General features: G+C 37.0%; 1 protein-coding gene across 4 annotated transcripts in view; it reads right to left on the bottom strand.

Annotated features, from left to right (window-relative positions):
* SUCLG2 (succinate-CoA ligase GDP-forming subunit beta) overlaps positions 1-17660 on the bottom strand; it is a 406175-nt gene that overhangs the window by 248079 nt on the left and 140436 nt on the right. For all 4 annotated transcript variants that reach the window (XM_063630773.1, XM_063630772.1, XM_063630771.1 and 1 more), the window contains exons 3-6: positions 11417-11516; positions 10467-10557; positions 2446-2598; positions 194-283 (exon numbers count right to left, since the gene is read on the bottom strand). In XM_063630773.1, the coding sequence (XP_063486843.1) occupies positions 194-283; positions 2446-2598; positions 10467-10557; positions 11417-11516 (434 nt within the window). The remainder of the gene's footprint in view (positions 1-193; positions 284-2445; positions 2599-10466; positions 10558-11416; positions 11517-17660) is intronic.

The following is a 17660-nucleotide window of genomic DNA, read 5'->3' as shown; positions in this document are numbered from 1 at the left end:
AGACACATCATAAACATCCTCTTTTAAAACATCAGGGAAATATTTTTCTTCATCATAAACAGCTGGAGGAAAAAATTATAAAACAATAAATAATCCTCTTTCCTGGTAATCACAAACACTAGAGGCAATTAAGCAAGTTCCCAAATGTTTTCTGAAACAAGTCAGATGCACCATCCCCCAATGGCTTATATACCTGGCTTTTCAAAGGCCCAACGAAGCCTAGATTTTCTGCCATCCTCTGAGCTTGGCTGTCCTTTATTCCTTCAAAAATGTCAATTTGCTCCTAGTAAAAATAAATCAAATAAACAAAATTCAGACAGTCAACTGAGAAGATTTACAACCTCAAAAGAAAATGCTTAGTGTTTATTTGTAAATGAGTAATTAAAGTGTGGCATCTATCCAGAGATCTCTGAGCAGGGCTACCGCAGATGCCTGTAGGGTATGTTTTAATTAGCAGACCATCTATAAAGCAGCCCTTCCAAAAACTATACAATTCTTCATAGTGGCATGCTGACAAGAAAATCTGATGCCAGTTTTCACTTTTAATTACTATACAGATGGCACTGACGAACATTTAGTCAGTTAATTTTTATGACATCTTTTGGAAGGCTTCCAAAGTAAGGTTTTCCTGCCTACTATTAGTTAAGTTTAAAGCCTGTCATAGATAGGTTAAATATTAACTTATGATTTAAACACTCTATTGATGATAATTATTACTGTTACCTTAGCTCTACAAAATGCTATTGTCTCAAAGACACCGAGCACTGTCATTATACATTATTTCATGCATCCTCTTAACAAATAGAATGGCCTGCTTTAAATAATGTGAACTTTGAAAACAGCTAGGTGTTATTGGTAAGTCTGCATGAAAAGTCTCAATTCAGTTTCCAAGGTAATTAACTTAAATATATAACATTAGTGAAAATATTTTAAAACCAATCACTGAAGTATGAGTACAGCAGGTCTTCAAATAATGTTACTTCATTCAAGGTCATTTTGTTATAAGGTTGAGAAAAAAAAAAAAAATCAATTCCCAGCCAAGGCCACTGTCTCTGTGGAGTCTACACATTCCCCTCTTGTCTGAGTAGGTTTTCTCTGGGTCCCCTGGTTTTCTCCCACATCCCAAATCTGTACATGTCAGGTCAACTGGCATGTATACACAGTCCCAGTCTGAGTGGGTGTCAGTGTGGGTGTGGTGTGTGAGTGTGTTCTGCAATGGGATGGCGTCCCATCCAGGGTGGGTTCTTTCCTTGCACCCTGTGTTCTAGCCATCAGAGACCCTGAGCTGGAATAACTAGATAAATAATTATCTTACTTGTTTTTATGAAATCTTTCTGAAACGTATATATAGCTCCTATTTGTTTCAATGTGTAACATTAGAAGTGTGTTGGTCTTTATTTAGGAGTTGGGTGACATTTCTGTGAGCGGAAATATGCCATAGGAACTTAACTCTTGTTTATATCAATTAGCCTATGTATGGTAACACTGGTTTCCTTATACATCGTTTCCATTCGAGTCGCAGTTTCCAAGAACCTGTTGAGGATGCTAACTGGGTGTCTATTGTACGTTATTTAGACAAAGAGATTTAATAAATAAAACCTCCCCTTTTCAAAGGGAAACAAAAAGTCATTTTCTAAAAGAAATAATGAATGTTTCTGGTGGAAAATTTTAATGTAATTTTGACCCCAAGACCCCAGATTAAAAACTTGAATTTTAGATCTGAAAACTTATGTTTTTCTCCTTATAGCTGAAGTAGGTTAAGAAGCACTTTATACACATCACCTCATTTAATCCTTATAACCCCACAGGGTAGAAATCACCCCACGTTCATTTTACTGATTTAAAAATGAGGTTTGGAGACTTTGAGAAACTTGTGCTCTGATTAAATCTGACCTCAGATCTCTGACTTGAAACTAATCTTAATATCAATAAATGAGTCAAGATTTCAAGGATTGAAAATAACTGACAGAATCTGGACTTCATAAAGATTCTAGTTGACATCAACAGTACTGAGAGACCTCAAGGCAGTTTCTAGTTCACAACTGCTAAAAGAGAATTTATTCATCTCCTAGGAGAGAATTTCTAGATCATATATAATATTAAATGAAAGAAAGTTAACCAGGAGAAGTGAAAATATAGCAATCCTCTCCCATTGGTTAATTATTGAGGAAGATTGGATGGAAAGGAATCAGGGAGGAAGAAAAGGCAGGAAGAAGGAAAGAAGGAAGGGTGGGAAAAGCAAAGATAAAAAGTCTTTGAACACTGAATACATTGATTCCACCCAACTTTCAACTGGATACCCAGAAAGAAAAAGGGCTCAACATCCTCATACCTTAAATTGTAGAGACAGATTTACTGCTCCTGGCCTTAGACTCCACATTAAATATTTAACAACTTCTACAAAAACAATCAATTAATAGCAGGTAGCCAGGAATTTAAACATACCTTAAAAATGAGCTCTGGGTTTGAAGCAGCCACCTCTTCAATGTCGACGCCCCCCTGGGGGCTGCCCACCAGCACAGGGCCATTGCAGGACCGGTCCATCAGAATTGCCAGGTAGGTTTCTCTGGAAATGTCCAAGGCTTCAGCAACCATCACCTACCACATTAGTGGGAAAGTCAAATTAATTCAGCATTAAGCTGATTTCTACTTGGAAATCTATACAAACTTGCTACACAAATCAAACGGCTTCATTTTCCGGCTCTTAAAGCCCAAGGAGTGAGTTTGCAGAGCTTTGAGAGTTCTGCTCTCATGGTGCACACAATGCCCATTTTCACCTCCTTAATTTTGATCCCGTTAACTTGTTCCAGCGACAGGTATTTGGTTTGCCTCAACGAACCTTCCCACTTTAATCTTCTTTTTTGTCCTTCCTCAAGAAACTGTGTCGCTTAAGAAAAACCCTAGAGAAGTGGCTGTTATTTTAATTTGAGATATTAACAGTACATATATATATTACTACACTGACTTTTCTCAGATTTCACTGGTGGAAAACCAAGTATGATTGCCACAGATGGATTCTTTTACAGTATGTCTGATGCTTCATATGTTTGTATATTTCTGTCTCTTCTATCACTATATTTTATTTCATTTTATACTTCCTTTTAATTTACAAAAAGAATATTTGCTTGTTCAAAAATAATACAAACGATACCAAAAATATATAAATGAGAAAGTGAAAGCAGCCCCTGCTACACAGCTCTACCTCAAACAAACCCTTGGGCCCCAGAAGTCAGGGCAGATATGAGCCTACCAGGAACCTCTGTGATAACTAGAAAAAGGCACCCGTTCCTCTGGGAATATGTGGTCACTTGCCAGGACCATGACTAGGAAAGGGACAAGTGGGATGGAAGAATGTCATTCAATTCCACGAGTGAGTGGGGACTCACTGCTTCAGCAAAGTGTCCTTTTGCTCTGTAGGACTTGAACTGCACGTAACAGCCCCACCAGGAAAAACCTCTGCTAACATTCTAGCCCTTTCCTATGTATCTGCAAGCATTGCAGTAATGGAATCATCCTACATGTGGAAGCACATTATACACACTAGGATGCCTTTCTTTTTTTAAATCTTTTTTTTTTTTTTAAAGACAGAGTCTCACTCCGTCACCCAGGCTGTAGTGCAGCGGCACAATCTCAGCTCACTACAACCTCCGCCTCCTTGCAACCTCTGCCTCCCATGTTCAAGCGATTCTCATGCCTCAGCCTCCTGAGTAGCTGGGCTTACAGGTGCCTGCCACCGCGCTTGGCTAATTTTTGTATTTTTAGTAGAGATGGGGATTCATCATGTTGGCCAGGCTAGTCCTGAACTGCTGACCTCAAATGATCTACCTGCCTCGGCCTCCCAAACTGCTGGGATTATAGACGTAAGCCACCACGCCTGGCTTCTTTTTTAAAATCTTAATACTACAACTTAAAAATCTTTCTAAGGTCTTCTCTCTTCATTGTGATTACATGGTATTTATATGACAATATTTATTTAACCATGTTCCTGCATGTATTTATTTATTTATTTTGAGATGGTCTTGCTGTGTTGCTCTCAGGCTGGAGTGCAATGGCACAATCGTGGCTCACTGCAGCCTTGACCTCCCAGGTTCAAACGATCCTGTCACTTCAGCCTCCTGAGTAGCCGAAACTACAGGCACGTGCCTCCACAGCCACTTAATTTTTGCTTTATTTTTTGTAGAGATGGGGTCTTGCTATGTTGCTCAGGCTGGTCTCAAACTCCTGGACTCAAGCAATACACTCGCCTCAGCCTCCCAAAGTGTTGGGATTACAGGCATGAGTCATGGTGCCTGGCCTGCTGACAGACATTTACATGAACTGCAATTTTCCTAAAATGCTACTTTCGTGAGTATTTTTGTACATATATCTTTGTTCACTTCTTTTGCTATCCCTGTAGATAAGTACCCTGAAAGTGAAATGTCTAGGTTTTAAATTATGAATATTTAAAATGTTCGTAAGTACTGTCAAAGTGCTTCAGAGAGGTTGTTCCAACTTACACACCTAACAAGAACGGTGAAAGATGTCTTGGATGTTTGAATAATATAAAAACAATCCCATAAATAATCAGTAATAGATGTGAAAACAATGAAAGCACTAACATTGCTTTTCTTTTCTTTCCTTTTTTTTTTTTTTGAGACAGAGTCTTGCTCTGTCGCCCAGGCTGGAGTGTAGTGGCACAATCTCAGCTCACTGCAAGCTCTGCCTCCCGGGTTCACGCCATTCTCCTGCCTCAGCCTCCCGAGCAGCTGGGACTACAGGTGCCCGCCACCACACCCAGCTAATTTTTTTGTATTTTTTAGTGGAGATGGGGTTTCACCGTGTTAGCCAGGATGGTCTCGATCTCCCGACCTCGTGATCCGCCCGCCTCGGCCTACCAAAGTGGTGGGATTACAGGCATGAGCCACCGCGACTGGCCTAATTTTTTGTATTTTTAGTAGAGACGGGGTTTCACCGTGGTCTCAATCTCCTGACCTCGTGATTTGCCCACCTGGGCCTCCAAAGAGCTCGGATTACAAGTGTGAGCCACCGCGCCCAGCCACATTGCTTTTCTTACAAGTAGTTTAGTGATGGGTTGCACAAAAAAAAGTTGTAGATTAAGTAGCATTAGATTTTAACTACTCAGATACCACAAAAACACTTAAGTTTTAGGTCACACGAAATGGGATAAATATATGATGATATAAAAAGCTATAATGTAATGAATACAGAACTCCTCTTTTTCAAACTTTTGTTGAATTTACCATTAGCTAAAAATAAAATATACAGGTCTTTATATTGATTTATCAGAAATGGAAGTTCATAAGTACATAAAAACTATTTCTCAGCACACGGTGTTAGAATTAGCACAGAACCATTCTGATTTCAAGTTGGTTGTTCTCACCAACAGTGAAGGTCGAACCATCAGTCAGTACCTAATTCTCTGTCTTCAGGTTGCCTGAAACCGTCAATTCTTTCAGAATTTCTGATTGAGGTGTAGGACAATATTTGAAGCAAAAATACTTAGCCCTATTCTTTCCTTATAAAATACAGTAACAACTTGTCATTTATAGAAATAACAAAAAGTCTGCCTTTCTAAGCATCAACATTAATACAAACATTTTAAGAAATTAATATAATCATTTCTTCTAAAACTTTCTCTAGAAGAGAAAGCTGTTTTAAGAAATTTGATTGGCACAAAATACAAAATGAGGAATGCGTTTGGTATATGCTTTCAGGTCTACTGGCATAATACTGTTCATTTTCTAATGCAGAGTTAGTTTAGTGAATAATACTTAATGACTTTCAGTAGTTATGCTTAAAGGCAACACAAAATTATAACTGTTTAGGATAAGTGTCATTCAAGAGTCCTATTCTTAATCTTCAAAAATGTTGACAGATGTGCTCTGTATTCCACCAAATTTCTATTTGTGAAGCCTAGCTGCTGTCTGAAACAGCTCTTGCTTCCTAGGAGTAACGTATGAGTCTTTAAGACAATGCCACCAGGAAAATGATAATTATCAAGAGATAATTCAAGAAATTTTATACAACAAAGACCAGTTTGTTGACATCGTCATGCCTTCCAAATGACCGAGGATGACAGAGTATTTTAGGAAGTGTTATAGAGAAATCTAAATGGAATCCACAAATACTCATCCCTGAGCAACTCCATTAGAAACATTTCAAAAGAGCTTCACCTGTGAGTTACACAAAGAATATGTTGACACATCGTCTTTGTGGAATCCACCAGTATAGAAAGCTTTTTAACTTTTTTTGACCTATCTACCACTGAATTGTGGTCAGGAGATGAGTGCTAGTGTACAAACTATTTGTAACACATCCATGAACACAGAAGATTAAAAGTACATTCTTGAATTTTAAATTGATTACAGAGCAGTAACCACTATTGGTACTGAATCCTGGACTGCACGATGAGTAGCACTGTCTCACAGGCCCTAGTACTAGCCCCAGGAACACATAACACATTGGCACAGACTTAGAAAACAAATATCTGATGTGTATAAATGTGTGTATGTGTTTAAATAGCTTCTCAAACAAATTTAGAATCAAAAGGTTCTATAATCTGTGGACTTCTACTTTTGAGAAGATGGAGTAGACACATTTTTCCCTATTCTTCCTGCTAAGTACAAATAAAAACCTTGGACATATATATACATAAAACTTAAGGTGACTCTGAAAGTTATAGAGAAGAAGGGAGACTAGCTAGGGAGCTTGCGGTCCAAGGAAGCACATGGTAGTGAGTCTCCTGTGTTTTCTTTGGCCTCATAAATCTCAGGCAGTGTGCTGGGTGCTAGAGAAGCCAGCAACCCAAAAACATTAACAGGCACAGACAAAGAAATCTCTAGGCTCACGTTTCACTAGGGAACTTCAACAAGCATTTAAAAAGTAATGATGAGTTCGTGTCCTTTGTAGGGACATGGATGAAACTGGAAAACATCATTCTCAGTAAACTATCGCAAGGACAAAAAACCAAACACCGCATGTTCTCACTCATAGGTGGGAATTGAACAATGAGAACTCATGGACACAGGAAGGGGAACATCACACTCCGGGGACTGTTGTGGGGTGGGGGGAGGGGGGAGGGACAGCATTAGGAGATACACCTAATGCTAAATGACCAGTTAATGGGTGCAGGAAATCAACATGGCACATGGATACATATGTAACAAACCTGCACATTGTGCACATGTACCCTAAAACCCTAAAGTATAATAAAAAAATAATAATAATAAATAAATAAATAAAAAGAAATCAATACCAACTAACAATGAGCATGTTGGACACTGAAATTAAGAATCCAATGCCACTTGTAATTGCTTTAAAAGAGAACAATGTATGTGTAAGTCTGACAAACATACACCAAACGTATATGCTGAAAACAATACAATGCTGATGAAATAAATCAAAGGAGACCTAAAAAAAGGAGAGACATATCATATTCATGGGTTGCAAGGCTTAACATAACAAAAAACCAATTCCCTCCAAATTCATATACAGGTTTAATAAGATTCCTATCAAAATCTCAGCAAGATGTTTTCGTAGATAAAGACAAAATTGTTCTAGATTGTACATAAAAAGGCACAGGAACTAGAACGGGTAAAACTGTTTTGGAAAAGAAGAATAAAGTGAGAAGAGTTATTCTACTCAATTTCAGAATTTATATAAATACAGTAATTAAGACTCTGTGGTATTGGTGGAGGGTCAGCCACAAAGATCAATGGAACAAACCAGAGAACCCCAAAACAGACCCAAAGAAATATGCCCAGCTGAATTTTGACAAAGATGTAAAAGCAATTCAATGGAGAAAAGATAAGCCTTTTCAAAACATAGTGCAGGAGCAATTGAATATTATAGCCCTCTTGCCCCTTAAAAAATAAACTTGACCTCAGTCTCACAACTTATTCAAAAGTTAACTCAAAATGGATCACAAACCTAAATATAAAACATAAAACTATACAACATCTAGAAAAAACATGAGAAAATTTTTATTATGAAGGGCAAGGTAAAGAGGACTTAGATCTGAAACTAAAAATGTATAATCCATAAAGGAAATATTGATGTATTAGACTTCATCAAAATTAAACACTTTTGCCCTGCAAATGACCCTGTTGAAAAAATGAATATATACGTTATATAGTGTAACAGATAATACTTAGAAAGCACATATCCAACAGTGGACTAGTACCTAGAACAACTCAAAACTCAATAGTAAAAACATAATCTAATCAGAAAATGGCCAAAAGAAATTTGCTTTGTCTCTTCATGCTGCTGTTACAAACTACCTGAGATTTGGTCATTTACAAAGGACAAAAATGTATTGTTTCACAGTTCTGGAGGCTGGGAAGTCCAAGATCAGTGCACTGCCATTTAGTGACATGGCCTTCCTTGCTTCATCCTCACATGGCAGAAAGTGGAAATGCAAAACAGGTGTAAGCTAGTTCCCTTCAGCCCTTTTATAAAGCACTACCAGGGATGTCCAATATTTTGGCTTCCCTGGGCCACAATGGAATTAGAAGGATTGTCTTGGGCCACACATAAAATACACTAACACTAACGATAGCTGAGCTAAGAAACTAAAATTGCAAAAAAAACTCTCATAATGTTTAAGAAAGGTTACAAATTTGTCTTGGGCCACCTTCAAAGCCACCCTGGGATGCCTGTGGCCTGTGGGCCATGGGTTGGACAAGCCTGCACTAATCCATTCATGAGGACAGAGCCTTCATGACTAATCACTTCCCAAAAGGCTCTACCTCTTGATGCCACCACAATGGGGATTAAATTTCAACATGCATCTTGGAGGGAACATTCAGACCATAGCATCCATGAACAGATAATTCACCAATCACAATCTACAGATGGCAAATAAGCACATGAAAAGATGTTCCACATCTTTAGCCATTAGGGAAATGCAAATTAAAATCACAATGAAATATCACTACACACCCATAAGAATGGCTAAATAATACCACCACCACCAAATGCGGGCTAGAATGTGGAGAACCCTGATCACTTACACATTGCTGATGGCAATGTAAAATGGAACAGCCATACTGAAAAACATTCATCAGTTTCTTTAAAAAACTAATCATACGACTTCCATATAACCCAAAAATTATCCCCCAAAATGAAGATTTATATTTATACCAAAAACCTGTTCATGAATGTCTAGAGTGGCTTTATCTGTAATAGCCAAAAACGAGCCAACCCAGATGTCTTTCAACAGATGATGGTTAAACAAACTGTGGTAGGTATATCCATATCACAGATTGCTACATTGCAAGAAAAAGGACTGTAATGGGATTATTACACATTGTATGCCTGTATCAAAACATGTCATGTACCTTATAAATATATACACCTACTTATAAATATATGTACCCACAAAAATTAACAAAAGATATTATAAAAATATTAAAAATATATATTAAGAAATACATTAAATTAAATATTTAAAAAAGATATTAAAAAAATACAACAACTTAAGAGTTTTCCACAAAACTCTCCCTGAGAAGTAAAAACAGGATGTTACCACTGCTGTGTCCTGCAGCATGGTGCACTGGTAGAGACCACTGATCTGTGATGCTATGTCAATGGAGCAGACAGCTGCCACCCCAAAATGTGGGACCCTAATTCGCTGTTAGGATAGGACCTTCTAACCATGGATGCTTTTCAGGGCTGATACATGTGATCTGTGTAGTTGTATAGGGATTTAATGTTTAGCTATAGCTGTCTTGAAATTTTAACACGGGTCCCTGACTTTTTATTTCGCACTGGATCCTGCAACCCAGGTAGCTAGTTCCAGTGTCTGGATACACAAAAGGGATGGTGAAAGGTAGATTGGCAGGAGGGAGAGTTAGGTTCCGGTCTCAGCTCTACCACTCACAAATTCATGACTGAGGTAGGCCCCTTTCCTCTGGGCTTTATTTTCTATGTGTGGATGAGGGGTGTGTGTCCACATGCTATACATACTTGTGTACTTCAGCTGACCTTCCTAATGCAATATACCCCCAGCAATAAAAATGGCTCAAAATTATAGTCATCCTAAAATAAGGAATGGGGCATTTAGAAAAACAACCACAATAGGTAATTCTGACAGACACGCCTGGGGTTGAGGGCCACTGTGTGGGAGCAGCGAATGTCCCTCACGGAGTATAAGGCTGTCATAGCAAGTGCTTCTCAACTAAATAGAATGCATCTGTGTTCTCAGAGGGAAAGCCATTGCTCGGTCACTCACCCTCACCCACTTTTGCTAAATGCTAACGATAATAAATAATATTACTATCATAGAGCCCTTTTTATTTCTCCTCCAAGACATACTACTTACTAAACAGATTAGATGAGCTTTAAAAAATAAAATGGCACACTGCCAAAGAGCAGTACTTCATTAGATTCTGTCAAAAACTAAAGGATAGTTTTCTTTTCTATTTTTTAACACATATATAGAAAATGACCCAAAGTATCCACATTACCTTGTTAACTTTCACACCTTCTTTTGGAGTTTGTTTTGTCGCTAGATTGTACCCAATCATCTGTTTAGCCAGCTGTCCCACAACATTAGGGCTAAGAGAAAGAGAAAACAAGCAGAAAATGAATGTTTGTTGAAAATCATGTAAAGCAAAGTCCTTACACAGAGCCTCATGTCTACATTGCAAAGGGTTTGCCTTCACCCTCACAAAATCCGTGAGTCTTTCTGCTTATGTGCTGCATGTTTAGCACTGTACTAGAAGCTCACTGAGAGCAAAATAAAAATGAGTTCATGAATGAATAAATGAAACAAAAGATGCTTTGTGACCTCTTCACCCAAAAAAGTTACAGTCACAGTAAAGAGAGAACGCTGAAATGCACACCAGATTCAGATAAGAGTTGACTGAAGATCCGACAGTGGAAAACTGGCAAGATATTGAACAATGAGAGGGAAAGGAAGAGGGTAAAGATCAAAGTAAATAGTAAAAAGATGTGTGACAGGAACAGGGAGGAGAGAAAAGTGTTCAGTGCTAGGAGATGCAGAAGATGAAGTTGAAAAGACAGGCTCAAATAAAGGAAGGCTTGGACTATCAGAGGGGAGGTACCCCAGATGTCACTGGTAATGGGGAGTCCCTGCAGGTTCTTGAATAGAGGAGTGACATTATGGAAGTAGCATTTCAGTTGGAAGTGGTATCATTTCCAACATTTATGATGAATCATTGATTGTCTAGGACAGAAGGTCTGCCAAGTTTTCACCAATTAGTAAGAAAAGTCATTTTGTGGGAGCAGAAGCAAAACTAGGGCACTGCCAGAGCCCTTTACCTATGATTTCAGTTTCTTCTAGTTGCTTTGGCCTGCTCCTACCCCACCACAACCATCCTCAGTGTGCCTTTCCATCTTGAGCAAGATCTTCTGTAACTGCCAAAAGACAAGGAATAACAACCTCCAGACTTACTCTTTTGTTAAATGAACACCTCCTTTCAAACCACTATTGAAGACACCTTTTCCTCTTCCTCCAGCTAAGATCTGGGCTTTTAAAACAATTTCTTTTGCATCTGAAAAAGAAAAATCCAGAGTTGGTAGCTGATTTTAAGTTCTTTTTTTGTTTTTTAAGCAATAAGGAAACCAATAATGGCACATAACTTCCAAGTAACTGGTAAAAGCTCTCTCAAACTAACTTTGAAAATAAATGCAGTGAAGAACTTCAAAAAAAATCTACGTGCCAAAATACAAAGCTTGTTTACTGAGGATATTCAAATGCTTCCTACCAGTTTAATCATCTAATACTTGACCTTCCCAAGGGAAAGCAAGGCATGTGTTCCCTTGCTCTTTTGAGTGTGTCAGAAGAAGCTAAATAAATCCTGGAAGGAGGTATTAATTTTACTATGTAATGGTACTCCATGTGGCAGAGGCACCAGTCGGCCAGTAGGAGGAGCTAACCATCAGAGATGTCAAAGGGAAGACTGGATTATGTGGGGGAAGGTTTAAAGACAAGACAAAGGTCATAGTTAATAACTGCATTATTGGAAACCAACAGTTTTCTGAGCAGTTGTTCTATATATCGATAGGGTTGGGCAAGGGAGGAGGAAATGGATTACAACTAAAAGCAAGCAATATTTTAAAATTATTGGCAAGGTAACAAAATATCCTGGGGGAAGGGGGTTGTGGAATCCTTATTTCTTATCACACTCCATGAATGAAAGAAGTCTCTAATCTTGACTTTTTAGACGAGAGTTATTAACACAAATATCTTCCTTTGCAGGGAAGTTGGGTGCATGAAGTAACCCAGTGACAAATGGGGCCTTTAGCAAACAGGGTAGCTCCCCTCCCCAACCACCAAAACAAAACAAAACAAAAACAAAAACTGCCTCCAAATCAAATATGTTTAATAAACCAAACAGCACACATCTGCAGACCACAGCTGATATCCTCTGTTTGTCAGTCATCTTTATTTAAAATCAGAGAACCCATCTGATCCCCTATAAGGCCATGAGAGTATTCTGGTTCAGTATACCAGATTTAGAATCTGCAAACCCAGGTATCAATCTGGCCTTCATCCCTCACCCAGCTGTGTGACATTAGGCAAGTTACTTAATGTCTCTGAAACTCGGTTTATTCAACTGTGAAATGATGACGAAGGTTGTTTTAAAAATTAAATGAACCCACATGAATGCTTTATCCCAGAGCCTGAAAACTCGTGATTAATTAAAAACTATTACCTCGACCAGTTAGTTCATTTATTACCTTTGTATATTGTAAACAATGAAAGGAATCATTACAGAGATGGCTAAACCAAAAAACTAACAAGCGCTCCATTAAGTTTGGTTATTTCAGCTATTACTGTCACTGTCATCATCACTGTTACTCACAGGCAAGCAGGTAAAGGTTCAAACGGAAAGAGCCGTGGAAGGTTTTATCATCAAGGCAATGGGGAGCTATAGAAGTATTTTACAGAAGGCATTCGGCCAGCTGATGTCACACCATTGAGGCTCCTTCACTGTCTTCACTGGTTAGTCTTCTTGTCTCCTATATTTGCTTACACTCAGAAAGCTGAAGCCCACCTTTTTCTCAGAAGCAAACACAGTTTTTTCTTAGAGTGCTGTCCTGTGTACCCTCTGGCAATAATTTCTGCCCTGGATATGAACCATCACAACATTGGTCAAGCCCTGTCTTATAATAAACTGGTTTCCATCAAGCTGAGTAGAAGACAAATTAATTGTCAGAAACTCACAAGGAAAGCAACCAAGTAAAATGAATACACTGCATATTTAGCATACTGCAAGAACAGTAGTAAGAGCAAGGATATTGGAGTTAAACAGACCTGGGTAAAATCTCCAACTCCACCTATCACTTTCTTTGTAGAGAAGAAACAACTGAGATTCAGAAAGGTAAAAGTAGCATGCCGTTCTGTAAAGCAGTCATATTAAAGAAGTCTACAGTGTAAGGATGATGTGAAGAACAAATGAAATATAGTAAAGTGCCTGGCACATTTTTTTAAAGTCAAAATATGATAGCTATCATCATTATAATAATTTTCAGCAATTAAGAAAAAATGGCACACAGGAAGACATTTCCTATTTTTCTTTGGAAGACATCAACTGGAAAAAATACTTTTTGCTGTCTACTCAAATTTTTAATTGTGATCACCTGAAACTCTTTAAAATAACTGGCATTCCATTGCCATTATCATTTTTCATATCCTTGTCATCCTGAAGAGATGCTTTCCTCTCTGAGCTTTCCAGCAGCAAAACTTGAAAGCCAAAGAGAATACCTAATTGGGCATTGTTAATTGGCACTACATAGGCTTAATTAGATCAGCTTTAGTCACTAACCATCAAGTCACAGAAACAGTTGTATCCTCAATGAAATGTTGTCAATTAAACGTGTCGCTGTTTGACCTCCAGTCAAAAGGATTCGATGCAAAACAGTTGGCAGAACAAGCAACCAGTTCAGAGACTCTGAAACCATAGATCAGGACAAATACGAACAGACAACAACCTACGCACATCTGCAACATACACCCCAGGCCAAAAATGAGTTCACTAAAATCATCTCTTCTGATTACATCTCAAGCACTAAATCAATATAGTAAGTCAGCAAGTCAGCAGCCCAAAGTAAAGCAAGTTTTTCTCATCCTGAGAAAAACTCTCATGAAGTAATTTAATTCAAGGCTTATTTATTCAAGGTGCTGAAAATTAAGATGACTAAATCCCACTCAAAAGTAACTCGGCTCTTCATTCAGTATTTACCAAATTGATTCACATGTACTAAATGTTACTCTTTCTATTTATTTAAAGATCTGATCTCTCCAAAAACTCAAATTTCTGTTTTTTTTTAACATTGCCTCTTGCCCCAATCCCGAACAGTATTAGAAAAGAAAAAAAAAAAAAAATCCCATACATGAAATGCAATTTTTGTCTGAATAAGATGACTTAACCATCCTTTAGAAAAACAAGCTAAAAGGACAGAGGAAAAAAATAACTCTAATAGGTGTTGGGTTTTTTTTTTGTTTGTTTTTTGTTTTAGACAGAGTCTCACTTTGTCACCCAGGCTGGAGTGCAGTGGTGTGATCTTGGCTCACTGTAACCTCTGCCTCCCGGGTTCAAGCGATTCTCCTGCCTCACCCTTCTGAGTAGCTGGGGTTACAGGCACATGCCACCATGCCCAGCTAAGTTTTTGTATTTTTAGCAGAGATGAGGTTTCCCATGTTGCTCTGGCTGGTCTCAAACTCCTGAGCAGAGGCAATCTGCCCACCTCAGCCTCCCAAAGTGCTAGGATTACAGGCATAAAATAGATTTTATATAGAAGTTGACTGCAACCTAGACATTGATAATTATATTACTGGACTCTGAGTTGGTATGACTTGGGTCTGGATAACTCCAAAGTCTTTGCTCTTAATTGCTATTTTTATATGCAGTAGCCAAAGTTATGCAATGCCTTCACTAAATTTTGTTCCTTTCTTAGTGAGTTTCTGAAAATAACCAGTACTCATGGCTAGGTTTTCACTCAGTTTAATGGGAACAAGTTTATTAGAATTTACATATATTTTAGTAGAAAACACTGTAAGACATATCTGACAAACTTATAAATATGTAAGACTCTCAAACACAGTATCACTTAAGAGAACAATATTTAGAGCCATTTAAAAAGTCTAAGCAAAACCTCACTCTGTGGTCTTTCTTTACTCTATTAGCTGAATTATAACAATGCTTTTACAAATGTTTTCTTTTCATTCTCTACCACAAGTGTTATTCTAATTATAATACAGTTTTACAACAATTTTTATAGATCTCCAACAGTCACATGCTAGATAATAAACATTCTTGGAAGCAGTAGATCTAAAGGGAAAAAAATCGATTCTTTAAGAAAAGCATAACCTAAATAGAATACACATTTTTAATTAAGCAAGCTTTGTAAAATGTGGTTCACTTAATTTTCTTAGAGATGACTTTCTGAAAACATATTTACACAAAGTAATGCTCACAAGACATATTTCAGAGCTATAATAGGAATCATAGTAAATTTCTGAAATGTTAATCAAATATATTGACAAAAGTGAGTTATTTTCAACTATTTTTTAAAAACAGTTCAGTGATGAGTCAACTATTTGTGTTACTGAGCTGGTTTTTATTCAGCATTGCTCTTTTCTAAAATATAATACTTTCCTAAATGCTAAATGTATCACTGATACTGCAATGAGATGACTACTGCAATGATCATCTATTTGGAGTCAATAATATTGGACTTGCGGAAACTGATTTCTATGGTTCACTGTCTGGAGCAAAATTGGGATATCCAGTTCTCAGCACAATTGCATTGTGTAATATGTAACATGGCAATCACCTTTCATGAGAGTTGATAGAATTCCTAATTGAGAAAGTTAAATTGTATTTCAGAATTTCAGATTTATCTATTACCAGAAGGCAAGGAGAAGGGAAAGTGGAAGGCAAGAGAAGAGTCAATAGATATTGTGTAAAGATGAACTTTAATAAAGAATATACAATTATATAGAGATAAGTTAGAGGCCTTGATGCCAATTTCCCAAAGGAAATGAGCTCACTTCTGTTTCTTTTATGACTTCAGAACCCAAACATAAAAATAGAGAGTTACCAATCTTCAATCATTACTATAATATCACCTATAGACTGACACATATTTCCTCAAGTTGTAACTGGGTCAATGGGAATAAGATGATACTGTGATAATTCTCCATATGTCCAAAGGCATGTTTGAGACTGAAATAATTATTTCAGCTTTCAACATGTCTGACATGGACTTTTCAAATTTGGGTCAGAGAATTTCAAACATACAGCACATTAGAATAAATCATTTCACTGTTGGTCACATCATTTGACTGAATGAGACTGGAGATACGTGGCTCTCCAGTAGACTGCTGCCCATCAGAGATTTGAATCATATATGTCTAAAACAGCCACTTTCAAATATAAGTAAAAGACAGAAATAGAACCATCTCCAGGACAAGGATTTTATGATACAAATAGGAAGTTATCCAGGGAGATATTATTTCAAATCAAGAAATCCTTAACTGATAAGGCTTTCATGTAAGTTTTAAATCTAAAATTTCCTTTTGAATATGATTCCATATTATTAAAAAAAAATCCTTTCTTTGGATACTGTGGGGGCATGATAATGCCATGTTGAAGAGTTTGATTGTTTAAAAATGATAATATCTTAATACAAAACATATTTATGCTTTTGATGGAATAATTTTAATTTTAGTCTCTATAAAAATTCCTAAATTAAAGTTTATTAAATCATAGTTTTTTCACATTTGCCATACTCTTAAAAATATTATATATTTATTACTATATTATAGGCCACATTAAAATCTGTGATATAGGCTACTCTTCTATCTTGTCACTAATCTTACTTATTGCTTTCATAACCGTTAATACACATTTTGTTGGTGATAAAATTTTTAAAGCTAAATAAAAATTACCTCTAGAAAAACCCAATTCAGTTGTAACATCTTACTGTTCTCAGTAAAAGAGACAATCTTGCTCTTTTCATGTAGTTTAAAAACTAGTAAGCCAATCTTACATTGTGTCAATTATATTAAAAGATACATTTCTACACAAAAGCCTTAGGACAGAACTCCCTAACACTGATGGCAAAAAAAAAAAAAAAAAACAAAAACAAACAAAAAAAAAAAACCCATGTGACCTCATTCAACACCTGTAACTAATTAAAGAACTTCTAACATTGTAAGAATGAAACCATAGGACATTAAACAAATCTTTTGCAAATGAAGCCACTTGAAGAAATGACAGTTTTTCAGAAAAATACAAGTTTCTTCAAAAGAACAAACTTCCAGAAGAAATCTCTACTGATTAATTACAGGACAAAGCAATCCTATTATGATATACATTGACAGCAAAAATACCTGTGTAACACTTGTAATTTCAAGAGATGCTGGAAACAGTCATGGAAGATAAAAAGCATTTATGAAAGCCGAAAGTATTTCTGCTGTATTATGTGTATGTATTTAAAGGAAGTTAAGGAAAACTAGCTATAAAAAAATCATGTTTCCCCCTGATTTTCAAACCAAAGGTGTGAGTCAGCCAGGGTTCAATTAAGGAGGCAGAACTACTATGACTTATAGACAAGGGATTTATTATAGGAATCAAAGCTTGCACAATTGCAAGAGGAGCTGAGAAAGGGCAGGTCTAAAAGTGAGG

The sequence above is a fragment of the Symphalangus syndactylus genome, chromosome 21, assembly GCF_028878055.3.
Source record: "Symphalangus syndactylus isolate Jambi chromosome 21, NHGRI_mSymSyn1-v2.1_pri, whole genome shotgun sequence".
Classification (NCBI taxonomy): domain Eukaryota; kingdom Metazoa; phylum Chordata; class Mammalia; order Primates; family Hylobatidae; genus Symphalangus; species Symphalangus syndactylus.
Note: the sequence above shows the minus strand (reverse complement) of the source record. Positions and strands in the feature narration are given on the sequence as shown.